Source organism: Callorhinchus milii, unplaced genomic scaffold (assembly GCF_018977255.1).
Source record: "Callorhinchus milii isolate IMCB2004 unplaced genomic scaffold, IMCB_Cmil_1.0 Scaffold14, whole genome shotgun sequence".
Taxonomy (NCBI): domain Eukaryota; kingdom Metazoa; phylum Chordata; class Chondrichthyes; order Chimaeriformes; family Callorhinchidae; genus Callorhinchus; species Callorhinchus milii.
In genome coordinates this window covers 8305142-8333130 of record NW_024704755.1, presented here as the reverse complement: position 1 = coordinate 8333130, position 27989 = coordinate 8305142, and the positions used below count along the sequence as shown (strand labels likewise).

At 40.1% G+C, this 27989-nt stretch overlaps 1 protein-coding gene across 2 annotated transcripts; it reads left to right on the top strand.

Annotated features, from left to right (window-relative positions):
- On the top strand, positions 1-24268 carry cunh16orf87 (chromosome unknown C16orf87 homolog). 2 transcript variants are annotated; one of them, XM_042340327.1, is made up of 4 exons: positions 1-300; positions 2437-2536; positions 4806-4988; positions 24103-24268. In XM_042340327.1, exons 1-4 carry the CDS (start codon positions 172-174, stop codon positions 24258-24260), a joined length of 570 nt encoding a protein of 189 aa, XP_042196261.1. In that variant the 5' UTR covers positions 1-171; the 3' UTR covers positions 24261-24268. The 2 variants fall into 2 exon arrangements, with proteins under 2 accessions (XP_042196261.1, XP_042196262.1); XM_042340328.1 differs by lacking the exon at positions 24103-24268 and adding an exon at positions 7510-8285.
- Positions 24269-27989: the final 3721 nt, after the last annotated feature.

The window sequence follows — 27989 nt, the reverse complement described above, 5'->3', positions numbered from 1 at the left end:
CCGGCCCGCGGGTGTTGGTGCGCGGGGGCTCGGCTCGGCTCGCGGGCGATGGGCAGCCGATGGGTACGTTGTCGCTGAGGAGTTGTGTCGGAAGTTCCACTGCGAGTTTCGCGCAAGAGATCCGGACAGCGCGGCCCCGGAGCGTGTCTGTCCGTCCGTCCGGGCGCCTGCATGTGTGTCCGGCAGTCAGGCCAGTCAGTCGCGGGGGCCAGCAGCGGAAGGGCTTGGAAAATGGCTGCAAACAAGGCGAAGAAAGTTACAAAAATGGCTACGAAAGCATGTCCGGAATGTGACCAACAGGTGGGATATATCAGAGTGTGTGTATCATATCAATATGAAAATATATTTAGCGTATTTTCACACTTATCCCCTCCCCACTCCCCCCCCTCTCTCCCCCTCCCCTCACTCCCTCCCCTCACTCCCTCCCTCCCCGGCGGTCCCCGTTAAGAATGGAGACTTTCTTTGTGCGGTTTTATCGCAGTGCAATATTTTCTTTTTTTAAAAGAGGGTGAGTGGGGGAGTGGGGGGGGGGTGGGGGGGTGGGGGGGGCTGTCGTTTCGGAAGCCTTCATTCAGAATGAGTGGCCCCCGATATGTTACTTAATGCTGTGTGTGTGTGTGTGTGACCTTTTTGTTATTGACACGATTTTATATATATATATTTGTACATATATGTGTGTGTGTGAGAGAGAGAGAGAGAGAGAGAAAACGTTTTGAGTTTCACAGTGTTGTCCGTTAAGACGTTTGGCGGAGGGGCGACACTGACATCGTTGTGTTCGGCGCCTTTGGGGGTGAAACGGGTCTCGGATCCTATTCGGGGATGTGAGAGAGAGACAGCACCGGGTGGGGTGGGGGGGGGGGGTCTCCCGGGGGGGGGGGGTCTCCCGGGTGGGGTGGGGGTGGGGGGGGGGTCTCCCGGGTGGGGGTGGGGGGGGGGTCTCCCGGGCGGTATTCTCGGGTTGTGGGGGTGACCGCGGGACGCGCTGCCCCGAGAAGCAGAGACGCCTTTCACCTGAAAGTGACTGAGATGGTCGCGGCTGCAGAGCCCCAGTGCCACATTCGGACCATTTCGCATCACTTTGCACATTTGTCGTCGCGGCGGTCGGTCGGTCGGTCGGTCGATGGGAGGGATCGATGCGGCCGCTGAGCAACTTTTGGCGGAGAAATGAAGCCGTCACACCCCCGATGTCTCGGCTTCTTTTTGAACGTTAAAACGCGATCTGCGCTGTCCGTGTGGTGCTTGTTGCCCGGGGGGGGGGGAGTGGGTGATGGGTGAGCGGGTGGGGTGGGGGGTGTTAGTGGGTGATGGGTGGGTGGGTGGGGGGTGTTAGTGGGTGGGGGGGGGGTGGGGGTGTTAGTGGGTGGGGGGGGGGGGTGTTAGTGGGTGATGGGTGGGTGGGTGGGGGTGTTAGTGGGTGATGGGTGGGTGGGTGGGGGGTGTTAGTGGGTGATGGGTGGGTGAGTGGGGGGTGTTAGTGGGTGATGGGTGGGTGGGTGGGGGGTGTTAGTGGGTGATGGGTGGGTGGGTGGGGGGTGTTAGTGGGTGATGGGTGGGTGGGGGGTGTTAGTGGGTGATGGGTGGGTGAGTGGGGGTGTTAGTGGGTGATGGGTGGGTGGGTGGGGGGTGTTAGTGGGTGATGGGTGGGTGGGTGCGGGCGGTTTCGGAAACACGAACACTGGTACAGGAGAGAGCGATGCTGACGAGTTGCCAAAGGCTTAAATCACAAAGCAAGACATTCCCAAACCTTCCTTACGCCTGGGTTTTCGACATACATCCATACTGTGTGTGTGTGTGTGTCTCTGTCTCTCTCTCTCTCTCTATTTATATATATATGTTCTGTTTTTAAAAAAAGAAGAAACGTTGACTTCACATTTGCATAATCCCGAGATCCAGATTTCCTTTGGGCTTTGGGATGATGTGCGGGCAGGTCGCGGGGTATCAATCAGCAAGAGGTTAACCGTGCGAGTATCGGTTGACATGCAGTTGTTGTTTCTGTCAGCAATTTTGTTTCTCTCCCACCCCCCCCTCCCCTCCCCTCCCACCTCCTCCCCCTCCAAAAACAACATTCGCACACAAATATTTTGTCATCTAAAAGGACTGTATTCCTGGCAAACTGCCGTGTGCATTTTTAAGCCAACGCTTGAGCTTTAGTGGAAGATGGTTTATATATATATATGTATATATACCGTCCTGCTTTTTTTTTGTTTTTTTAAAGAAAAAAATGTCCGAGCAGTCGAAATCTTTTCAGGTTTTAAGATCGCTGGAAGTTGAACGCAGTAGTGGTTTTGCACCGCTGTTCCTATGTTCATACGTGGAAAAAAAAACGAGGGCATAATATGACACGAACACGATTCACGTCCCCCGGCGATCACGAATGTTTACTGAGTGGAGCAAAACGTCATCTAATCCCCAACTCTTTTCATTTTTTCCCCCCAGATTCCCGTGGCCTGCAAGTCGTGTCCTTGCGGATTCATTTTTATAAGTAGAAGACTACTGAATGCTAAACAGTCAGAGAAATCGCCACCGTCCACGTTAGGTACATGATCCGAATCACTGACTTGAGTGCAGAGAAGCATAACTATTGGGGAGGGGGTGGGGTTGGGCTGGGAGTGGTGGGGAGGGGTTGGGGTGGGGGGGAAATACATGAGTGATAAACCAGGATTTTAGGTTTGACATTGAATCAAATCACAAATCCGGGTTTTTATTTAATTGTACAGGGGGACCCAAAAAACATTGTGATATCTACCGCGTTGTGTAAAAGAAAAAAAGAAAAATATCATCATTTCTTTTAAGATGTATTTAGACATCGCAATGGTATCATGGACTTTTTGGTCACCCTGTATTTAATTCAAGTATGATGCCACTTCAGTTTTAAATTCCATTATCCATTGGACATGGTTACTTTTAATATACAATAGTTTAATAAATTTAATGTACATATATTAATAATTATTATTATTAATATATGTTATTAATATATGTACATTAAATTTAAGGTATATGTTGGTTAAAAATGTGGTAAATGTTTTTCTATGAAGTAACCAATCGAATAGCTGAATATATGTGTGTGAGTTATAATTGACTCTAAAGTATTGTAAATGTACGTACTTGAAATCTGCCAATGATGCCCTGAATAGCCTTTATGTTTACTGTACTGCATTCCCATTCGCCCACAAAATACACAGTTCAGTTCGCTTCACAATCTGAGACATCTATCTCATTGATGTGTCCACTGTTTCAAAAGCAAGGATTATTACTGTTATCTAAAACATTTTTNGGTGTTGTATGTCACAATAAATAAATCTGACAATTTTATTCACGATACATGATGTACTTGCTGTAAGAATGTGAAAAGGTACACTTAGTATTCTAGTTGCACAGTGTGTATTCAGTGCAGAAAATCAGCTGTTCCACTGGGATGGGTAAACTATACCCCAGGGTACTTGCAGAGATTAGGGAGGAGATTTGTGTGGAGTTGGCCAGAGGAATAAGAGTCACAGGAGATCACAGAAGTATGGTGAGGCAAGGCTGTGGAGGTAGGAGCAGGCATCTGGGACTTGTGCAGAATAGAGCTGGGGAGGTCAGCGCACAGAGCAATGGAGAAATCAAGTGCAGGTGACAAAGGTGTGGAAGAGGGTTTCAGTTGTGTTGAGGGTGAATTAGTGGCAGAGGTGGACAGTGTTACAGATATTGAAGAAAGTGGAGTTGGTCAGAGGCCAAGTGAACGATTTAAAGGGGAGTTGAGGATCATATAAAATGCCGAGTTTCTGTACAGGCTCAGAGTTGGAATGATGTGACCTCGATGAATGATCTCTTTCCATGGGTGGTGCAAACCAGTCAGTCTCAGGAAGTTTGCTGTTCCGTATGTAATGTATGTACCATAGCCTTGTAAGGGATTGTGCTAAAATCTGGAGGCAATGGATAGTTGCAAACAACAGACTATGATATTATATGTCCCTGTTCTGGCAAGCATTGCATGTGTAAGAGCCAAGAGTGTACAGTATGTAAGAAGATGATATAACTTTTCCAGTCGTGCTCCCTTAGAGTTCATGCATGCCTTGTTTACCAGCTCATTTGAATGTGAAAGATAGATGATCTTTCACCATTATTTATATAGCTTATATTTGGCTGAATTGTGAGGAAAGCAGTTATACATTCCTGTAAACATTAATGCAGGAATTTGGGATTGTGTAATGATTTTTATTTTTTAAAATAACTACTCTGGCATAGCAACCCAGACAGCTGTGTGAGGCATTTTGAGACATCCTCTCGATACGAAAGTTGTATTCATGTAAATCATATTGTATTGTATAATAGGGTTAACCACTTAATGTAAATTGTTACAGGAAGTTATGATATTATTTGCCTATTCATTGCTGTAGAAATGTTGTATAACTCATAGATTTGAATTCATAAAGGCCATGTTAAATTCAAGATTGTTCTTTGGTTCAGACATGTGATAGATTCAGAGATAGTAGATATTCACTCGATGCTTCCATACTTCCCTTAAGTCATTCTTAATTGATCAGGACCAAGCCAAATCAAATTCTGATCAGTTACTTTGAATCTGAATCTAAAATTTAGATTCAGTTGTGGATTAAACCAGGCACAGTGTAGTCTATTGTAATAACAGTAGCTGTACCTTTCATGATATGGGCAGATTGCTTCTAACTTGATACATTTGGATCTGAAAAAGGTCTTTGGAGATCATACCTATTGTGTGCAATTTTAAATGAAATGCAAACATTTGGCATGTATGGGGGCATTTGGATTTAACAATATAATACAGTTTTTTTGTGTGATAGAGAACAAGTCAGAAGCTAAGAGAAGGAGAACAGAAAGGGCACGTCGAGAGAAAGTAAACTCTCCTGTAACCAAAGACATGGAAAACAGAAAAAGGTCCAGATCTGAAAGTCATTCAGAGCAATATCGACGGCGACGAGGACGGCCCAAGACCACTCCTAGTAAAAAGCACGATGATGACAAAGGTGATACTTGCTTATGTGATCACAGAAAGAGTGATAATATATGTTGGAGCCTTGCATATTATTTATAGAGCAAGAGAAAGAGGTCATCCTTTAAAACTTCAGCTGCATTTCTGCTCCAAAAAGAAACGATTGTTGAGTTGTGTTTTTTTAAAAAAAACGCAGTAAGATAATCGCAATGTTGGCGCTTCAGCACTCAGTTACATGGAATTTAACCCTAATGTTTGATTTTTTTTCTACCTCCCATGTTACATGGGAACCTGCTGAGCTATTAATCTCGTATGAGCTGATGTGGCGAGGCACTGGGATATTGGATGTGAAGTAAGGATAGCATATGCAGGCGTTCTTCCTTTACAACAACAACACAATTAAAGTTGTATCGGGAGAGACTCGGGGGCAAACTGCCTGATCAGCTCTCTTGACTGGAGTCGGTTATACTGTGGCTTAGGAAGAACTGGGAGAAACGTACAGGCAAACAGTAATACCCCACTGATGATGGCCAAGGTCAGTCACAGAACAGGACCTGAACCTGGCACCTTCTTGACCACGTCAAGCAGCGCACTTTCCCACTGAGCCATCAGAGAACCCAAACTGAAAAAGTAGTGAACTTTACAACTGTAGAATGCGCCGACAACTAGTCAAAGCAGCTGTAAGTGCATTTAATAAGCTAAGTACAGGACTTGTCACTGCAGCACTCTATTTACATAAGTAGAAGAGTTTGAAGAGACCAAGTCCAGGCCCATGCATGCTTGGCTGTGCATCATCCTGTTATTGTTCTCTGAACTGATTTAAGAAGGCTCCAGGGCTCTGTTTTAGATTTTTAATTTTGTGTTAAATTGTACATTTTACTCCTCCTTTGTGAGTTCGATAATGGTGCATTGGTAATATCCAATATTAATATGTGCTACAAGACCAAGATGAAATGGATTTTAATCCCTGGTCTGTGTGCAGTGAACTGAACTGAGTTGAGCGAGGGTGTTGTTCACAACGGTGTGAGGGATCTTGGTGTCCTTCTGGGTTAAGAAGGACAAAAGTCAGTCAGGGTTGACAGCTGTGATTATGATCTGGTAGACACTCACTCTGAAATACATGTTTATGTTTGTACGTGTATCGACATTGGGATGAGAAAAACATTAGGAAATGGTTTTAGAGTAGCTCTAGTTGATTAGCTTGCACCACAACAGACATGGACTTGCTGCAATTTCCTTCAGCAAATAATAGCCTAACGGGCACTTATTATCTTGGCTCATGTAAATACTGTGTACTTGGTGAGGTCCTCTGGTGCCTGTGGAATCTTGCCCAGTATGGATCTGCTTTGACTTCAGGAGGAGATCATTTTTAGGGTGAAAAATACATCTTATAAATCCAGTACATTAGAACATTTTAGACTCTTACTCCACTTTGCAGTGCCTCAGGATGATATAATTTGTTCTTCCTACCATCTGAACGATATTTAGAATGAAACCATTTTGGCAAATTTGTTTCCAACCTTCTATTTCATAAGTATTCACATAGTTAACCATGGAATCTGGGTGCTGTGTTCGCGTGATGCTGCACCTTTGATGCTGTTAATTAATTTGCTACGACTTGAATCTGGCACTGTTCAACTGGGGATTGTGTTGTTGCAAAATACACGGAACATGAAGTTATTTTCAAGTGGTGCTTGTTTAATCACGCAGTTCTTTCTAACCAAGTGTATTTGTTTTAAAACTTTACAAAGCCATTATGATTTTACCATCGAGGCATGCTGCTTTGGAATTCAAAGTCCTTACATTTTCCTTTCATTAATTGATCCACCCAATTCCTTCAGTGATTTATTGGATAAATGCATCAACATAGTAAGCAGGTCTCAGATTCAATGTTTGTGCTGTGTTAGTTGATCTCATCTGTGTTATTATTAGGGATGGTACATTTTAACTCCCTGGGCAATGAAAGATTTTAAAAAAATCAGCTGGGGATCTGTGCAGGATCACACATGAAGAATAACTGATTGGATGGTGTAGCCGAGGCCTGTGTACATTCTGTAGTAACGTAATGTGTTTCTGCTCTAATCCTCCAGAATTTATAGTATTTTCCCCCAAACCATACCAAGAGCATATATGATCCTAGCCAGATGCTCTTCTTGCCCCTCCCCTCTCTCCCCCCACTACAGCACCCGCCATCAATTTTTTTTAGCGATTTCAGATGGTGGGGGGAAGGGAGCAGCTATTTAGGAAGTTTCATATGGATTGGATCTATGTGGTTTTCACATGGTCTTTCTTCCTCTTTCTCCTCCTCTCCATATGTAGTTAAGAGAAATGTATCTCAGCTATGAAAGTCCAGTTATGAATTTTGTGGTTATGAACCTGTAATTTTTTGGGGGAGGGGGGGCACAGATAACAAAGCTACAGTCTGGAAATTATTTTGAGTGGGGGAGCAAAGACAAGATAGCTGATGGGTAAGATCTTTGGGCATAATCAAACTACAGAAACTTTGTGTGGCTTCTCGACCAGTATTTAATTACATTTCCTTTTTTGTTTTGTAGAAAAACAAGAGAAGGAAGTTGATGTGTATGCCAGTCTTTCAGATGAAAAGGCCTTTGTATTTTCAGTGGCATTGGCAGAAATAAACAGAAAAATAATCAATCAAAAACTCATTCTTTGATCAATTGCACACTAAAATGAGAATCAACCACAACTCAGGACTCAACCTTTTGCAGGTTGTTTTACCGCTCTGGACCTCATACTGTGACCTTTTTCAGCAAATCGTGGAAGCTTGAATGCTGCGATCAGACTCTTTTTAACCTGCCTAACTGTCCTGGATGACTGTTATTTGTAACAGCAAGACTCTCTGAGCAAATGACTGGACAAACAATGGGCTGAATTTGTACACCAAAGTGGAAGAGGAGATGTGGGTTTCTGATTTAATTTCTTTAAATGTCAATCGTGGATAGTCTCCCTGTGCAGGACGTGATGTGAACAAAGAAGACTTGACTGAGGTTAGTCAATGGATTGAGAGCGTTTTAGTGTCTGAAGCACAAGTTTGCCCAGTCACATTCAGCAGATGAGCAGGGTAAGCCAGGAATGGGAACAAATCCAGTTTCACTGGTGTATTCAAGAGATGAGTGCAGAAGTGCCTCTCACGAAAGGACCTAGAAATGATTAATTCCTGATCCAGATGCACGTTTCTTTCTATATTTTACTTTATTTATGACACTGAGTGCATACAGGTATTATCGATTCTGGTCTGGTTATGTAATTAGTCTAAACACTGCAAATATTGATCATAAATTACTACAATAAAAATTTTGTTACACTTTCATAGAGCTGCTTTGGTTCTTTCTATTTTTTATGTAAATAATGCATTCTGTACATAAGCTTTTTTTAAAAAAAATATACTTAGAAATTTGTTTTGCATAAACTGATTAACTCCAGGATTTTTTACACTGTATATGTAATTGAAATGGATTAGTAAAGTCTGTAATTTTATGAATCAAACTACTATAGTCATCCAGTTCTATTGTGCCATAGTGAAGGATAGTTGTGGCTTAGAACTGCAAGTGGTCTGAAGATCTGGCAATAAAGTGTATCTTAAAAATATATGTACATATATATATATTGGAAGTGTCTGGGATAAATATATTGTTCAGTGGAATGAGATATGAATCTCCACAAGGGAAGCAGACATAATTCATTAGTCACTTGTGAATCATATGTTTACTTCCTTCATGGAGATGCTTATGCCCTTTGCTCGCTATGCTATATCCATTATTTGTACTAGAATCGTGAGAATATTACTGAGAGAAATGCATCCACGACGCAGTCCTGATGGATGCAAGTAAACGGTTTACGAGTAATGGGACCAAAGACTTACTAAGATGTCTGCGTCACAAGTTGATTATCTGACATACTGAATTTTTTTTAATTAGGGAGGGAACGCAGATATATTTCCATTTTATTTGAAGTGAAAAACAAGCATATGTTCACTTCAACGCTGATCTGTTTGATTTATGAATCTAATCTTTGGAGAGGAAAAGACTGCTGTGGTTGAGAAAATCTGGGACCAGGAAAACGAAGATTTTAAGTCTTCAATCCTTGGAACTATATTGTGGAAAACGTGTAAGAAAAGCTCATTTTAATATATCTGCAAATACATTTGTGAACACGAGCTAGTGTCTGAACTGATTATGCTGAGGATGGGATATTGGGCAGTCTATGACATCAGCTCTTAACTGGTTGGATGGCAGACACTTCACCAGCTTTGAAGCCTCAGTCATTTTTCTTCTATTTCTCAGCATTAAAACGTTTAGGTTCCTCTTTCGTGTTGTTACTGGACACTTGGCTTACTGAAGGGAATATCGGATACAGAATCACTAACATCAATAAGATTTTTAGGACATAAGCAAGGTTCGGCAAAGTGGAACATTTTATTTTGCACATGCGTTACAATTCTGCCAGACAACCAACACAACTCATCCGTGGCAGGTTGGCATGGATGTTAAAATCTTAGCAGGTTTTTCTTAATGCGCGAAATTTCCATTTGGTTAATGATTATATTGGTTTAATGTACCAACCGAAATTTGCGTCACTTTGGAAGGACTTCAGAAGCAATGAAAACTACTTACCATTTGTATGATTTTGTACCTCCAATGTTGCATTACATTTTTTTGGCCTCCATAAAGGTATTTTAAAATCCTGCAAACAGATTAGTGCTTCAAGAAGATATTATTCATTTCCTTAGAATTGCTGCACAGTACATTGCAATCCAAGCCAAAAAAACATTGCAATGCAGTATTTGGATTCTGTCCATGAGCTCCTCTGTTTTCACTCTTAATCTAGAAAAAAATCAGCACATATTTTCCATTGTACACTATGCAATGAATCAGAGAAAGAATGAGTTGATACAAAACTGACGACCATTAGATTTTAATATAATAACCTGGATACTTTTGGGACTGCAATGAGTTGGATCTCCGTAAGCTTTAGCTGCCCATTTTTAACAAAAAATGATTATCTATTGATGTGAAGTTGTGAAAACCTCTCCGGTTAATGATGTGCAAAGTAACTATTGGGGTAGAGTGTATGGTTTCTGGAAATTAAATACTTGCAGCTGGTTGATTTTTTGCTTTGTTTCTGAACGGCCTATAAAACTCTTTAAAACATTAACTCTTACGGACCAGGAAGTATTGGCTCTAATGAATATGTAATTGGTTCCCCAGGGGCAAGGTTTTTAAAGGACACTGGCTGGTTGAGTAGCTTTTTTGCATTTAAAGATTACCTGTTTATTCACAGCAAATCTACATGAAGTTTCAGTGTTGAATGAGGAAACTGCCACAATTTTATTAATCGCTTTTCTAATCACAGAGTACAAAGTCCTAGTGCTCTCAACTGAATTTAAGGAAAGTCAAGGACTACACAGCTTCCAGAGAGTTTGGCTGCAAAGTCTGCACATTCACAAAATGTAGAGTGTCATTTTCCCCGTTTGCAAACCTTTGCTGTTGAGTTTGTGCCAGGAATTGGGTGAGAATTGCCTCCAGGAACATGTAAAAGCAGGCAGAGTTGAGGTTAGTCACTGATTTACATATGCTTGAAGGACATGGGTGAATTTTATTCATGCTGAATATTAAATGAGATGTACGTACAGTAGTTTATAAATCTGCTCACAGTTTACACTGGTCAGAGCCATTGCTTCTATTCTCTCCAGCAACAAATAATCATCCCTGCACTTGGTAGAGCACCTTATCACATCAGAAGGATGTCTCAAAACGCTTCACAGGAATTACTGTAAAATGGAGTGACTGTGCTTATAGGCAAACGGGGCAACACAATTGCGCACAGCAATGTCCCACAAATAGCCTTGGAGTGAGTGAACAATTTTTTTTTATTTTGGGGGATTGTTGGCCAGGACACCAGGAGACACTGCCTTCTCTTTTCATATAGTGGAATCTTTAAAGTCCACCTAAACAGTCAGAAGAGACTTCGGTTTAATGTCTCATCTGAAGGACAAATTCACTGCTTTTCTCAACTTGCACAAAAAGAACCCTTGTGTGCAAGTGAAGACTGTAGATCATTATAAACGAGTTGGGTTTTGATTATATTAAGGTAATGATGAATGCGGAGATATTATTGTGGCTTTTTTGCAATGTCAGGGATCAATTTTTATGAGGTGAAGTGAGCTTGATACATTCTGGTGGGTTACTGAATCCAGATAAATGCATTTCATTCATACTCGCATTACATTGTGGATATTGTATTTTCAGGGAAATTTCTTCATCTATTTTTCATGGCACTGCGCAATTCTGATTGTCCAGCAGCAGCTGGATGTAGAGCAGTGAAAGCTACTGAGATCAAATCAAATCCTGATAATTTTCCTTTCCTATGGGTTTCACAAGCATTTCCAACCAATCAAAACCCTCTGTTCCTATCATTTTTGGTATAAACTGCATACTGCTATTTGTTTTTGTCTCTTAATATCACTAATATCAATGGTATGTCAGAGTCCTATTTTTACAGCACTGTGCTTCCAGGATTAATACTGTACACTGCAATGAAAAGGTTCCCCTTATTCAATTTCCTTAATTGGCTGAATTCTGTCTTTGAAATGCGCACAGTATTTTTTTAACAGTGTTTAGTCTTAAATATACAGCTCTAAGGAGAGGGATTGCAAGTGAGAGGCCTCGGGAAGGGGAAAATGGAAGAGAAATGAAAGCAGCAATGTCTTGATTTGACATTGCTGTGCCTTTGATATGTAAAATCAATGACTTAGAGGAGCATGTGGTAGAGATATATCAAATTAAACTCTTTGTAAATGCATTACACCTGCAAGTCTGTTTCACTCCTTCCTCTGCCCCCCCACCCATCTCAACTCCAGGATGCTTTCATTAAATCTGCTGGAGCAATGGGGTCTGAGGCACAGAGAAAGATAACACAGCTTTTTATTTCAGGCAAGACCAATTTAAGCAGAATGCCAGAATGATTGATCTTGTGTAACAATTATTCATATTGCTGTGCTATTTTAAAATGGTTATCGTGCCATCAGATAAAGATATTTGTTACTGCAGATGCTGTTTGCCGCTAAATAGAGGAATCCCTGTGCAAGCGCATACACACACATACACAGACAACATGGCTGAGACACTGAAACATTGCCCAGTCTTAATCATATACAGTTCTCACTGAGGAGGAACCAGGTGCTTTATTTTAAACCAATTTTTTCCCTCCTTTGATTTTTTTTTAAACCTTAATCATTTGTTATGGGTATGTAGCTCAGTGGTTAGAGCATTCGCCTCGCAAACAGGTGTTACACGGGTCAATTACCAGGCAGGGCGAAACGTTGGGCAAGTTTCCTTTCTCCACACGCCTCTGTTCACCGAGCAGTAAGTAAGAACCCGGTTGTTAGTTGTTTGGCGGATCACTTTTCAGGGGGTAATAATCCCTTCCAAAAAATAAATAAATAATAATAATTTGGTCACTCAATCCATGACTGTTTGTGGGACACTGCTGTGTGCTGCGTTTCATCCACAAAATATACAGTCTATTCACTTTACAGCATAATCTGTGAAGCGTTTTGAGACGTCTCGAAGACGTGATAAAGCGCTATATCAAATGCAAGGATTATTTTTATTATTTTTATTATTTGAGCCCATTCTTCACATGTGAGTTAAGGCAGTACGTATCAGGAAGCTATTGGACTGTTTGGATATTTCAACCAAACCTCCAGCAGATGGAGCTCGATAGTGATCAGGAGTGTGGAAAGCTAATTTCCTCCTCTCTCCCCTTCTCTGTGGAGTCCTTCGAATGAAACATTGAACCGAGGTCCTGAATGCTTGTTCCCTATCCCACGGCAATATTTTAAAATAAAAGGGAGCTTCTCCTGCTGTCCTGGTCAACAATCCTCCTCCAGATAAAATTGTCATTCACTTCACGGCTGTTTGTGGGACCTTGCTTGTCTGCAAATTGGCTGCCCCTTTCACCTGCAAATAGTTACTAAAGTTTAGAGTAAAATTGAGTAAAATCACAATAAAACTGTGAGGGGCTTTGAGATGTTTCAATGAAATAAAGCACTATATTAAATGGAAGGATTATTATAATTTAGTTACTGGTATATAAACATATATCGTTGGTAACTCAACACAGACCACTGATCGACCGGAGTCTGTATGCCTCAGCTCTTTGTTGGATGGTTTGATTGAGATATCCGAGGAGCTGTAGGAGAAATGTTTTGACATCTGGTAGGAATGTTTTGGCATTCCTTCCTTAGCACCAGTACGTTAGGAACACGTCCCACATATCTTTAAATACCGTGTGAGAGGGACATGCTTATCCCCATCGGAATCATGATGATCTAATCACTGTGATGGCACAACTAAAAGCTACCAGATGCCAATGTGGTGGACAAACACAGCTGTGGACCTCAGTTCTACTCATTCTCAGAATCAGTCCCTGTAGTCATCCAGAAGATTTATTGCTATACGGTATCCCCTGCACCATATTACCCATGTACCATTGAGGTAATGTATTATATTTAATGTAATATATGCTTTGAGACCGGATCCTTACATGAAAGGTGCTATGTCAAATGCAAGGATTATTATTATCTTGTAATTTCAATGATAAAAGCATTAACAAGAAAAACAGGATAAATAGATTGGTAATCAAGACCCTAATACAATGAATTTCTCAACAGTTCCTGAAATAAATATTGTCTTGAAGCTCCTTACCCCACACGAAAGGGAAAAAAAAATGGTGTTTGTTGAATCCCTCCTAAAAACCAGACCTTTGATCACTCAGGTGCTGCCATGTTCAATTAGATCCTGAACATAAAAGCCCTTTTGTATTTCACAAACAATGAGGGTTCGAGTGGGATTGAGTCACCAGACAGCACAGTGTGATACTGAACCTTACAGAACAGAAGATTATAATAAAAATGGACAATAGCACTCTCAGAAAGAGAATGCAAGAAGGTGGCAAAGAAGCTAAGAGACCAGTAATCCACAAAGCTCCAAAAGCAAATCTGCTTTTCTTGGGCATACTATATTTGGAGCATTGTATGCCCAAGGAAAGGGCAAACAATATGCATCCCCCCCCCCCGTACACACGCACAAATAAAAATGGTTATTCCCTTTATGGCTGTTTGTGGGACATTGCTGTGGGTAAATTGGCTGCTGCAGTCGCTACAAAATACGCAAGTCACTTTTCTGTCTGTAAATCCTTTGAAAGGCTTTCTCCCTGCTATATCAAACGTTAGGATTATTATTCGGACAGAAAATGGCATTTTCTGTCTGGTGACAATGCCCCAGAGGAACATGATCATGGGAAATCTTCCTGTTTCAGTGCAGGATCTGAACATATCGTTTTTTATTTAAGCGCTTTTAAGAAAATCCAGCTTCACAGACCAGTCTGATTTTTGTTTTTTTTAAAAAGAAAGGTTCAAAACTCTTTTGTTGGCAATATTTGAGTTGTCTCGTCCTTAGCCACAAGAGGGCGTCAAGAACTCTGCAAAAGTGCATGTTGTTCTCACGTTTCCAGGGGTTGGAGCTATCACCAACATCTTCAATTAATTCTTCAATAAAATCACCTCCAGTGATCCAGATTAAAATAGATATGGGTTAAAATGTGATGTGTAATCTGTTGAATAAGGGTGCTGAATAATATTAGGCACAATTCCTTGAACAGTTACCTAATCTGCGTGATCCCATACGCCTACATCGGAAATCTCTTCAAGAGAAAGTTATCAATCGAGTGTTCAGGGAAAGACGGGCTTCTCCACTAACAGACCTACAAAGTATGTCCTCGCCAAGTTAATAAACTTTCAAATTCAATTCATGGCAAAGCCTATGAACAAACAATAGTCCACTTCTCACTCAACTAAATCATCCAAGACATTATAATAGTTTCATGTGATACAATATGTAGTTGTGGGATATCAGAGACATTGTGACATACAATAACTGTTCTAAATGGAAGTATGTAAACCAATTAGAAATAATGCAGCTGTCAAGTGGGCAAAAAGCTTATGTATAGATATTTAGGAAATTGCCCCTTATGAGATATGATATCGGTGGTCATGGCTGCTTATGAAGGCTGAGATTAAAATAAGTTGTTCAGACAGAAGGGGAAGCTTTGATCTGCATCTGGAACATAGTGTACATCTTGGAGTACTTGATGCTGAAACTCAATATGAAATTGGAAAAGTTTCTCAGCACTTAACATCACTCTTTCAGAACATGAAACAATTAGATAATTTTTTGGGGGGTGGGTGGGGTGGGGGGTTGTTTGCAAGTACTAACAATTTTAAAAAAACATTTTTTTACACAGGATCTTTAATATAAAGTATATGAGCTGAATCTGCAGTTTATATTAGATGCAAAATATCTTCTTTGAATTTGAAATGTCTGCTCTGCAAACGTGGATCAATAATTTCTTAGTATTATCCTTGTTAGAACATTATGTTCTTTTAAGATTGGATCAATCTTAATTTATCTGCAGTATAATGTGCTCTTTAATTGACTTGGTCCCCTGGCCTATGTTTGTACTTGATGACAGAATGTGTTCTAATCATTTTAGTTTGATATGATGCGTGTTTGCGTTTAGCCCATAGAAAAATGCCAAAAGTGTTTGCAATTTGTTCAGTGGTTACTGAATATCTTGTGGAAGCAATTTTACAAAGAATACAGTAATTGAAGAGCGATAATTAATTATGATCACATTTCAAAGCTTGAAGGGCATATGACATATTAAGGCAGAGCTTTATTAAGTTTGCGTCTGGTTGTCACACTGGGATCAAAATTCATCAGCATGTTTTCTCCGATAGTTCAGTGGGTGCACAGGAATGTATTGAGTCAAACAGAACGGGATAGTTCACGCTGTGCTGAGTTAGCTTTCCTAAGCCAGCCCCGCCACAATGTCGCTGACATTGGTTCCACAACCCTGTGGTAGATTAAAATAAGGTCATCAGTGTAAAGGTTACACATCTTTATCTTAAAGGACTTGCAAATAATATCGAACCAACAGACTGAGTCCATTGCCTCCAGAAAGAAATCTCAAGAGGGGGAATAGATTTGATAATAATTTGATAATAATAATAAAACAATAATCCTTGCATTTGATATTGCGCCTTATCATGTCTTCGAGACGTCTCAAAGAGCTTCACAGAATATACTGTAAAGTGAATTGACTGTATATTTTGTGGGTGAAACTGATATATTTTGATCAGTTGGCACTGCATTAACAAACAGCTATAAAAGAAAAGGATGAGATATAGATTGAGATGAACCAATACTCCATGGGACACAATAAGTCCCACACTGCTGAAGATGAATAGAGGAGTGGAGAGAATATGTTGTCTGAGAGATGAACGTGACCAGGTTTGCATGGTAGAAGTGTACAGGTTCTACAGATAATAGTTTTTTTTGCTTCATTATTCTCTTCAGGGCAAAATGATTCAAAATTTACCTTGGCAAATCCTTGAGTAAATCCTTGACAGAGTATGTTTTGTGTGCCCTTGCGAAGGTTTGATGGGATACTTGCCTTTTCTACATCATTCTTATGTTCAGTCGGACATACAAACAAACAACTTTGTTAGCTAATAATCATGCTTTATCCTCAGACTATGGAGTAAGCCTTTAGCTCATGATCAGCAGGACATGTTTTGAACCAGACACCTAGAGTACTCGATCACTTCATTGAGTTAGATTTCGACACTCAACTGTATTAATTGAAATGGTTATAATTCATCAGAAAAGCAGCAATGGTGATGTTACTTGATGTTACCAGAGTAGATCATTGGAAAGTAATTAAGATGCAATTATGTAGATCTTACACAACCTTAGACCACAAATAACAACAACAAGATTACATTTGTATAGCGTCGGGAGGACGTCCCAACGCGCTGGAAACAGCATTTCAGACCCGAGCTGGGGTCAGGGGGGAGAAGGGAGGGGAGGGGAAGGGGAGTGGCCGATGGCATGGTCGAAGAGGAGGGTTTTGAGGCGAGACTTGGAGGAGGCTAAGGAGGGGGCGAGGCTGAGTGACTGGGGGATGGAATTCTAGAGGTTGGGGGCAGAGTGTCTGAAGGCTCTCCCGCCAATGGTGGGGCAGGTGGGTCGGGGGACATGGAACAGGCCGGAGCCGGCTGAGCGGAGTATAATGATGATGAGCATAAATAATGAGTAAAAAGAGACCTAGAGGAACACAGTCGCTTTCGCAATAATTACAAACGAGTTTGCAGATCAGAAGGTTCAATATTCAACTTATTTAAAAAACAAAAGATGGGAATGTGCAAATTCCTAACTTGAGATTTTAGTTGAGCATTTTTNCAGCCTCGTCCTTTGATGTTGTTTCCAGTTTCTTAAATTCAAAGTGGGAATTTGGTGGTTGTGATTTCAGCGAAGCTGTGTTACTCTGTGGCCTTTTTATATTTGCCAGAATATATCGTTACAAGAAAATCAATCATTCCTCGCTAAAAGAATAAAAAATCTGGCAAGAATATGCTCCCGCTATTGAATTTTTTTTGTTTAAATCTGAAGTATGTAAATGGAATGAGATGAAAGGATTGCTTCCCTAGGAAAAAGCCACAGTCAAAAACATTGGAACATTCCTAATGCAAAACCATAAACTGCCTCTTCTGCCTAGATTGAAGACAATTATTACACTGACTCTCAATAACAGTTTCAACACAAAAAGACCGCAAATAAGCTGCACATTGTCAATTTATTATTAGGCCCACAAAACACACAGTCAATTTACTTTACAGTATTTTCTTTGAAGCACTTTGAAACGTCTCGAAGACTTGATAAGGCGCTGTATCAAATGCAAGGATTATTATTATTGTTCTCTCACCAAATACTTTTATGAAACATAAAATAATGAGCTTATTTCATATTCCATTTGATGCTCAATACAGGAAACTTAGGCTTTCAGTGCTGCTGATGATTCAACCTTAGCATTTGTTGAGGGTGAGTTTATCTTTGTCCTGATGCAAGACAGTGTGCTTTGCAATGTTGTTCAGATAAAATGCTGGACAAGTACCAAGTTCCTTTAACTGACACTGCATAGCTATTATGTACTGTATATAAGGTCATGTTTTAAGGACATTTTCCATTCCGTCTATTTTAAGAATCTGTGATGGAAAACAATGAACGAAAGAAGCCAATCATAACATAAGCTGTTCAGAGAATAATGAGCAAGATTTTTACAAATTAAACTGTAAAGTCTGGTGAAACAACAGTGATAAATACTGCATATGTTAAACAGAAGCAAAAGGCGGTGTTGTTTCTTCATAAGAGTGCAAAGTTTTCAGCTTATAGCAGACACAAACAACATTGAAAGGGTGCATTGATATCACACAACATGACAATAACAATGAACTTAGCTATTAATATAAACTCTTGTCAGTCCATGTTTGCATTATATAATATCCTTGTTAATATAGAAACATATTTATAGAGCTGTTAAATCTCATCAGAGAGACATTTATAATCCGCCGTATCCATTTGTACTTTTTCTTATTTTATCTCCACACTAAAAAAAACGGAACTCATTTGGAATTGAGTCACGCTCGTTTTAATCAAGCCTAGGTTTTATTGAAAAATGTTTCCTCTTTGATACACACAGGATACTGAGCTCTATAATTTGTAATGTAATACGTACAAAGATAATTTAATGAAAATGCATCATAGAGGCCGAGTATCGTAAATAATATTTGAATAACTGTTCAGAAACATTCAACATTTTCTAATTCATAATGCTGTCAGGACTAAGAAAACATTTTCAATTATATCTAAAGTAAACAAATATGAAAATAGAAGGCTTGTTAAATTGAATGTACTAGTTGAATGCAAAACACATATTGTAGTCGGATGCACACAAACTAAATGTCTCACAATAGACAGCTGAATTTTCAGCAGAAAATATAACATTAAACATGCAGGAGACCAGATCCGTCAGCTTACAATACTGATAGATATGATGGATGGATCATGATAACATAAGGATCCTCTTTTGAAATATGTACAGAACAATTCTATCTCGCAGCTTTCTATGTAGTGTCTGTGAAACATAGTGAGCTAGATGTTGCTACATTGCTGTGGTATGAGATTGTGTTCTGCACTGGGGTCCAAGACAAAAAACAAACACCTAGTTCCTTCCTTTAGTGGCTATGTTGCTGTGTGGGGCATTCTGTTAATGTGGCAATATTCTTAGTTTGACATATAAAGTGACGCTGATATATTTTTTGGAGTGGGAATTGTAAAACTGCTTGCATTTGATATAATGCCTATAACATTGAAACATTTCAAAGTGTTTCACAACGCTCCGAAGGAGCAATCTGTAAATCCAATTGTCATGCATTAAGGAACGTCAGACTCAACTCACGTGAGCTCAAGTCTCAACAACGTACTCTCTGCGGCGGTCTCTGGTCCCGGTTCCTGAGCCAGGCGGGTCCGCAGTATTCCAGGGCACAGCCCAGCCTGGCTCATAGGCAGGACCTGGAAGGGCCGACCAGTCACTGGGGTCAGGGAGTCATCCCACTCGTCTCCTGTTAACCCTACACACAGAGCCTAATAATCCCTCCAAAACCAAAAACAATAATAAATTGGTCATTTTCAATCTACGACTGTTTGTGGGACATTGCTGTGCGCAATTGGCTGCCGCGTTCGCCTACAAATATACAGTCAATTCACTTTACAGTGTGTTCTGTGAAGCGCTTTGGGACGTCCTCCCGACGTGAAAAGCGCTATATCAAATGCAAGGATTATTATTATTATTATTATTAACCCTCTATCTTTGTCTCAGTGAACTAACCCAAGGTTGACACCTAAATGTGTTGGTTCCCTGTTACAACCAGGAAGTGAAACTGCAACACTCAACAATTAATGAAAATCTTTCTTTAAATGTAAAATAGTGAGCACAAGTCGCAGTGCGCCAAGGTTCTCCTAAGCTTTGTCCTTGATTTCTGCTTTTATTGTTGAACAATGGTTTATTTAACTCACTGGTTTAATGTTTTTAGATGTGTCCGAAGATGTAATATTAAAATTCTGATTCTGTCACAACAACAACAACAAGATTCCATTTATAGAGCGCCTTTCACGTCGGGAGGACGTCCCAAGGCGCTGTACAGTTGGGGTCTGGACCCGAGCAGGGGGGAAATGGTCAGGGTGAGAGGAAGGGAGGGAGCGAGGAGGGGGTAGAGAGTCGAGAGGGGAGCTGAAGGCACGGTCAAAGAGAAAGGTCTTGAGACCGGCCTTGAAGGAGGAAAGGGAGGAGGCGGCGAAGGGAATGGGGAATATAGTTCCAGAGCCTGGGGGCTGAGAGGCTGAAGGCCCGGCCACCGATGGTAGGGCGGTTAGGGCGGGGGGATGTGGAGCAGACTGGAGCCAGAGGAGCGGAGGGTACGGGCAAGTAGGTAGGGGGATAGTAGGTCGGAGAGGTAGGAGGGAGCGAGGCCGTGAATGGCCTTGTAGGTGAGGATGAGGATCTTGAAATCGATCCTCTAGGGGATGGGGAGCCAGTGGAGGCGAGCGAGGATGGGAGTGATGTGGTCCCGCATTTAAACAACCTGCATTTAAATAGCATCCTTCACAGGGTGTAGCGTCTTGGAGCACTAAACAGTCACATATCAGTCCTAATGATTCTTGCAATTTAATCAGTGGTGATAGTAAACAGAATGCTCTTAAGTTTGATAGTGTGCTGTCCCTATAATTAGAAATGAGGAGAGGAGTCTGGAACCCATCAGACAACTTTCTTTCCTCTCATTGCTTTCCAACCTATTCCATGGGTCAAAGAGCCACCACCTGTTTCATTTCTCTCTGAGTAATTGTGTAGAGAGCAGCATTTGTTTCATCAGCAAAAGCACAATATCAATCGTGTATCCCGGTGTCATCTTTCATACAATAATAATAATAATCCTTGCATTTGATATAGCGCTTTTCACGTCTTCTCGACGTCTCAAAGCGCTTCGCAGAATAGACTGTAAAGTGAATTGACCGTATATTTGTGGGTGTATATTTGTATTTGAGCAGGACAATCACAGTATCAATGTTACTAATGTACCTTGTGTTTTCCTCTACTAACCAGTGCAGACTCGTGCTGAGGTATGGACCCAGAGATAGCACCTACTTAAGCTCTTTGAAACTCTGCCCTGCTTGAGGGGCGCAAGTTGTTGTACTTTCTGATATCGCACTCAAGTTTGCACATAGACTATCAGCAGACATTGCAACTGATGTAATGTAGCTAAGCCCAAATATGTCCCTATTTGATGTCTACCATCTTCTAACTGAAATAGTTCTATAGATATCTAAAAAGGAATAAATTGCAGTGGTATGCGAGAAAAGGCCGAAACGGGACTGAATGGATTGCTCTCTCTTTCTCTCAAGAGTGTCAACACATCTAAGTGAAAAAATGGTCATCCACTTTGGAACCTAACAAAAGTACTGCAGTGTCGCAGTTATATTACGTTCTTATATTTCACCAGGGTGCGGGCTGTTTGAAGCTTTCCACTGTTGGCAGGGAGAGGATAATATTTTCTATGTTTCTGCCAAGCTGACTTTTATTTTGGTCCGTCTTAACCTTTCGTATTTGAAATGGGGATTATCAGGTTGAATTGATCATACGCAGCTGGCATGTTGAATGACACGCAAATCATTCTGATTCTGCCTGAAACACATTGGCAGGCTGGCACTTTTGGAGCTCTGTCCAGGCATGTTAGAGTCGAAGATTTTAGAAAATGTGTGTGATATGAAAACATGTCAATGTATGCATCGAAAATGAACAGTTACTCTTGTTAACTATGCTGTTGCACTCCAGCTGGTGCCCCTGCTGCTACATCTTTGTTGACACATTGGTTGTACTATATATAAAAAGGTATTCGATTACACGGAGGTTATGGTGTAACTTCACTGCGGTTTTGAGATGTGCTCTGCCTGCTTTGCAGTGCATCAGTTTGGTTTGCCCAGTATTTCATGACCATATATTACCATCATTATGGATCATTGAGGTATCAATGAACGTCATGTCTTGGGATTGCTGGCAGCTAGGCTAAAAATTATTGACTGAAATGTAACCGTGCAGCTGATGTAATGGCTTTGGGGGTTTGGGTTATGGCGTCTTAATGCACATGAGAGTAGATGCATTTATTTGCAGTTATGTGTACAGTTCAAACACATGTTGTTCACCAACAATAGTGAACTTTTCCATTATATGCTTGGAATAAAACATTTGCTAGAGAATAGTGTTGCTATTCAGGTAATTAGGAAGTCTCATAAAATTGCCTGATGAACAAGTTATGACAATGTTCACAATTGATCAAATAGATCTGTTTCCCAGTCTTTAACTCTGACCATAGTTAAGGTTACTGGATGAGTTAGGCATTGGCTTGGATAATACACATACAGTAGTTTGATTTTCACTCCTCGGAACTTCTGAAAGCTTTTCTCAGTTATCTTTTGAATGTATTAGGACTTTATGAAAATTATTTAGCGAAACTGAGCATAAAAAATAAACCAACTCTTATGAACAAAAATATTCAAAACAATTGAATTAAAATGAAAGAAAGCCTTGAAGGTAACTAAATGAGTCAGAAAGGGGAAGATGGCCATTGTTACAGTTTGGATAATGCTGGCAACATTGCTTTATAGTATTTATAACATTGACATTTGGCTATAAATACGGTACCATAAGTACACTTAACATTAATTAAAGCTGTGAGGAGTTTTGAGATGTTTCAACCTACAATATCAAATTCAAAGAGTAGAGTTTATTATATTAATGATAATAATAAGAATAAATCCTTTCTATCCGTATAACTGTACGTTCAAAACTCTGGCCAGTTTGGACTGATTGGCAGCCCCAGCAAGTAACTCAAATATTAAAACTATTTATCCAAGTTTGGTAGTGGTCCAGCTTAAACCCTTTCACATGGGACTCTGAATCTCACTCGTCTCTTTTTCCCGTTCGAGGGAAAATACTGCAGTATTGTCAAATTTCCTCCGAGTGTATGAGTAAAAAATGCAGTTGACAAATGCCTGCACTCTCCTGAAATGGAATAGTTTGCTTGAATCTAAACTACATTCAGCTATCTATTCATCTGTTTTCCTACTCTATTTCCAAGCAAAAGCTTGACTGAACAGTATCCTTTTTTTAAAAAAAATATCCTGACAGTCGGCGCCTTATCAAATTTCAGGTTCAAAAGTTGAAAAGCATTTGAAATGTTAGTGGAAAAATTAAGTTCCTTCCTTCTTTTCTTATGAACTATATCGGAGGATGATGTCATCGGCTGAGTCGACGAGAATGATCGTTAGTGGAAGAGTCCAATTAGAAGAAGGAGCCGACATACGTGTGATGCAATAATAAAAGCATATATTTAGGACATTAAACGTTCGAACGTTTTGATTGTTGAAAAATAAATAGGAGACTTTCTTTGATCGTAATTTAGTTTCAGAAGTTGACACAATTATAGCAATAGTTATAGTCCGGGTGTCATTTTGCTGCTTCATTTCCCAACGCTCTTACCTGGTGGTAATCGTATCCACTTGAGTGCACAGAATAGATTAATTCAAGAGAGTCATGTGATGCTGAGTCATTTTTGGCTCGTCTCTACTCTTTCAGTAGAGCTGTCAGCAGTATACAAATAGACACCATAAGCCTCTAACCATCACCAGTAAACTTGATGAAGTTCTTAGTCAACTCGGTGTGATCTACTGAAAATGAATTACCTTACTCTTATATATTGGATCTGGAAGGTTGAGAGAAAGGAAACTGCTGTAGATTTATGGGGGTTGAAGCTGAGAGGAACTCGAAGACTGAATTATTGCTCGAGTCAAAACTAAAATGATGCAGAGAACAGGAAGTATCATAGCCTGAGGAAGAGAAAGAATAATGTTAATTTCCTTCAATCCTGACTACTTGACTCATGTGATTGAGTTAGACCTGGTGAATCTGCAATAGCGCAGGTTTCCCAATCAATAGCTTTATGCAACTCTTTTTATATGGCTTACGTACCTGTGATAAGAAGGAAAGGACATCTCGGGAAACACTCAATAAAAACGAGATAGCATATGCTAAACAAAGACATAAATGTAACCTATAGTTTGTTCACAAAGTCCTGTTCTTTTCTTACAATAAATTTTTATTTTTTGTTGCAGATATGTCACAGTGTCTGATATCAGTAGCTTCCTCGTCACTGACTCCATCCATGTTACGGAAGATGGGGCACCGAACATGGAGACGGATCATTATCTGCCGTGAAAATGATAGCGCTCGCTCACACTGCCGTCTAAATACAGTTAAACACTTGTACTGAACACGATTAAGTACATCTAAATACAATTATCATCATTCTTCCACATGTTTCAGTTGTTGATTAGTAGTGCACTGCACACAAAAAAATGGGGGTAACCGGACATTGTGAACAACCTGTAGAAGGTCCATTAAATGGCAATTGAGTTACGAATGCACGAGATTATAAACATCACCAGAATAATAAAATACCAGTTACTGTTTGCAGTCTCCACTGCTGTGTGGATCAATGGTGAGTTTATATCAACTTTGCAGGAAGTGAGTGAGCCACAGATATGAAGTGATGCACTCAGGCTTAATGATATTGAAGTGGAATTTTTGAGATGCCAAATGAAGTGTCTGATAAAATGAAATTCTTGGTGTGTCGCACAACTCAAATCAAGTCAAATCCACCAGGGACTTGAACTGAGAGTATTCACTGCAGCTAGTGTCTGCCCCACAGAGTATTGCGAATGTAGGATTAATAATGGAAACCATGTGGAAGGAATCACAGTTTTACAGATCTGTTCGCCTCAGTACTGGAGGTTTCAAGGTCTCTGACTATATCAACAAATTTGCGGTATGATTATCAAACATTACGCTTATTTAAAAACAAAAGTGGCAAATTTAAGCAAGTCTGTTGAGTCTGATCTACTATATGTGTATGTATATGTGAAAATAATTTGAAATGTGGATCAAATATTGTGATGTCTGACAATAACAAATTAGCTGTTGTATTTGAGTACTTCTGGTTGCAAGTGGGTAACGGTTTCTGTCTAGAAATGTAGGAAGTTTCTTCAGGATGTAATACTGTGTAGCAGATCTAGCCTCTGCTTTTCATACCAACAGAATATCTTCAATAACAAATAAAAGCAGAAAACTAAGCACAGACAGAACATTAGTAAAGCATCTAATTACAGAATGGAAACTGTAACATCCAGGCAAATGTTAGGTGAATCATGTATTTATTTTGGATTTGACTCAAATCTTAAAACAGCTTTTCAATTCATCTGATCATTTGTCAAAATGAGAGCCTTTATTGACTTAAGTTGTTGAATTCCGTCTCAACTTTGAAGCTGATTTTAAGACAGAAATAATGTCTCCTGGAGAGGATTTTATCAATCAGTGTCTGACGGAAAGTATATTTTAAAATAACATTGGGGGAAGCAATTCCATCTGGTGAATCTAGACTTACTCTATTAAATATAGTATTTCAGAGAGTGCAGGATGTGGCAAATTATTGAATTCAGTCTTAACCTTGAAGTCGTTTTCTTGCAATTATCTTAAAAGGACTCGCAGAAAATTGACTTCATGTATACATGTTACGATTAAAGATTAAAGTATTCTATTATGAAATGTACAGTATTTTCAATGATATATGTATATATAGAATGCAATCTGACAGCTTTGAACACTAATAATAATAATCCTTGCATTTGATATCGTGCCTTATCCGATATACAAATACACGTAAATACAAAGCACATTTTAGTACAGGAAATGCATGGGGTGGGGTGGTGGTGGGGGGGGGGAGTGAAAGAGTGCTTTTCTTTTTCACTACTCTGTGCTGCCAGTCAGCAAAATGTCCATAGCTGGGTACTAGTCCCACAGCTCCGGAATAAATCTGCACCTGTAATAAATCTTCACTGAAATAAATGTTCACAGTCAGCAGAAACTTTGTGTATAATTTAAGAATAAAATGCAATTGTGCAAAAGTAGCTATATAAGAAATTTTGAGGAATTTGCTGAGGGGACTTTATCAGACATTGTATGAAACGCAAGGATTATTGTTAATAATACTCCTTGGGTTTGATATAGCACCTCATCACTTTGTTGAGACATCTCAAAGGGCTTCACAGAATATATTGTAAAGTGAATTGACTGTATATTTTGTGGGTGAAACGCGGCAGCCAATTGCGCACAGAAGTGTCCCATAAACAGCCGAGGATTGATTGACCAAATTATTATTAACAACCGGGTTCCTACTTACTGCTAGGTAAACAGAGGCATGTGGAGTAAGAAAACCTGCCTACTGTTTTGCCCAGCAATCAAATCTTGGTCCAATCTTTTGCGAGGCGATTGCTCTAACCAGTACCCTACAGGATTCGACTTATAGAATGATATAAGATTTTAAAAGTGATTGAGGAAGTAAACCCAGATCTTAAATAATAAGGTAGCCATTTTCTGAAAGTTCTTCAAGCACTGTGTTAAACTAGCTTCAAGGTTAAGACTGACAACTTTTCAAATTCTGCATGTTTTCACTCAATAACAACAATACTCTTAGCACTGCTCTCCCTTTGCTCGTCATTATCAACTCAACTCTCAACCCTAGAGAGACCCCACTCATCCTCATTTTGTAAAATGGTATCATCTAATTAGGAAGTAGAATTGTATTAATTTTCTTTCAGTTGGGATATTAGCCTCTAGTGGACAAATTTCATTTCAGATTCAGAATGAAAATGATGTCTAGTGCAGTATAAATCAGGCTGAACACAGGTGGAGATGCCGAGTAAGATTGGGAAAATATCATGGTCCCTCACTATCGCTTGGGACCTTTAAAGGGATTTACTTGTGGTTTGAACAGTTGGGTTATTCATGCCAGAATGCAGTAGTCATGTCAATACTGGAGGTTTGGACACCACATTCTCAAAGCATTCCTCCGGTAAGATAAGAATGCTGACCTTAGAGTGTGACTAATTGAAAAGCTGTACACAATGTGCATATATTGAATAGTCTTGTTTGAAACTTGTTCTTTTGAACTGCTGCAGTTAGGTGTGAAATTCTTTCACACCAGACAGGTTGTCTTTGGAAGCTGCATTTTCTGCAAACTGGAAATTGAACATCCTGGTAAAAAAAAACCTATCCTGTAACAAAACAGGTTAGCCTACAATATTAACCGAGTGTTTTACCTATTAGAGTTGCATTTTGCTTTCCTAGAAGATGGATATTCTAGGCACTCGTAGCAATAAGACTCAGCCTTGGCCATTCTAACATCTATTAACTGCATTGAGAGCAAAATATATACATGGCAAGCTCGAAAACTAGGAAAAGTTGACATAGCTCTCAAAACGACTTTCAATCTGGCTTTCTAATACTTGAATCTGACTCATCAGCAAGACTTGAAAGGGACTGTAGGCAGGGACTCTCCCTCTGAGCTCCCGTTAACCCTGCAAGCCAAAGCCCTGATGTGTAGCGTAGTCCTAGCTGGGCAAATAGTGGGAAAGCTTGCTGGTCTCGATGGCAAGCTAGGCAGTTTTAGTTGATTAGACTCCAGCAGTTATCCAAACGCACACTCTGGGGTCCCCAAGGATTGGCTCTTGCCAACCTATGCCTAATACTTTCCGAAATTAAGTAAGCAGGATGCATCCCTCCAGGGAGAGAGTGCGCATTCCATTCTAATAAGCATTTCTGGAATTTCCAAGTATAGGTGGGATACATGGAACTCTCAGTTTGGTTTGTTTGCTCTTAAGCACGGAGATGGGTTTCTGCAAGTGTCAGATTCCTGTCTGACCCCCCAAAAAAATTAACAAAGACATATGTTTATTATTCATAAAACATGTTTCGAAAGCCGACTATGGTTCCATCCAGAAATACGTTTTAAAAACAGGGATATTATGCTCCAGTGACTCCACTCAACAGTTTTCAAAGAGTCTAATGGTAATACCTGGGATACTGTTTAATGCAACTTCATCCCACAATGGGGCCTGAGACGGTGAAGGCATGTGCCAGAGAAAATATTGCACCAATCGTCATC

Coding starts and splice junctions, on each gene's coding strand:
- cunh16orf87 (XM_042340327.1), top strand. CDS start 172: ATGTGTGTCCGGCAGTCAGGCCAGTCAGTCGCGGGGGCCAGCAGCGGA. Junction 301..2,436: donor GTCCGGAATGTGACCAACAG/GTGGGATATATC, acceptor TTTTCCCCCCAG/ATTCCCGTGGCCTGCAAGTC. Junction 4,989..24,102: donor AAAGCACGATGATGACAAAG/GTGATACTTGCT, acceptor TTTTTGTTGCAG/ATATGTCACAGTGTCTGATA.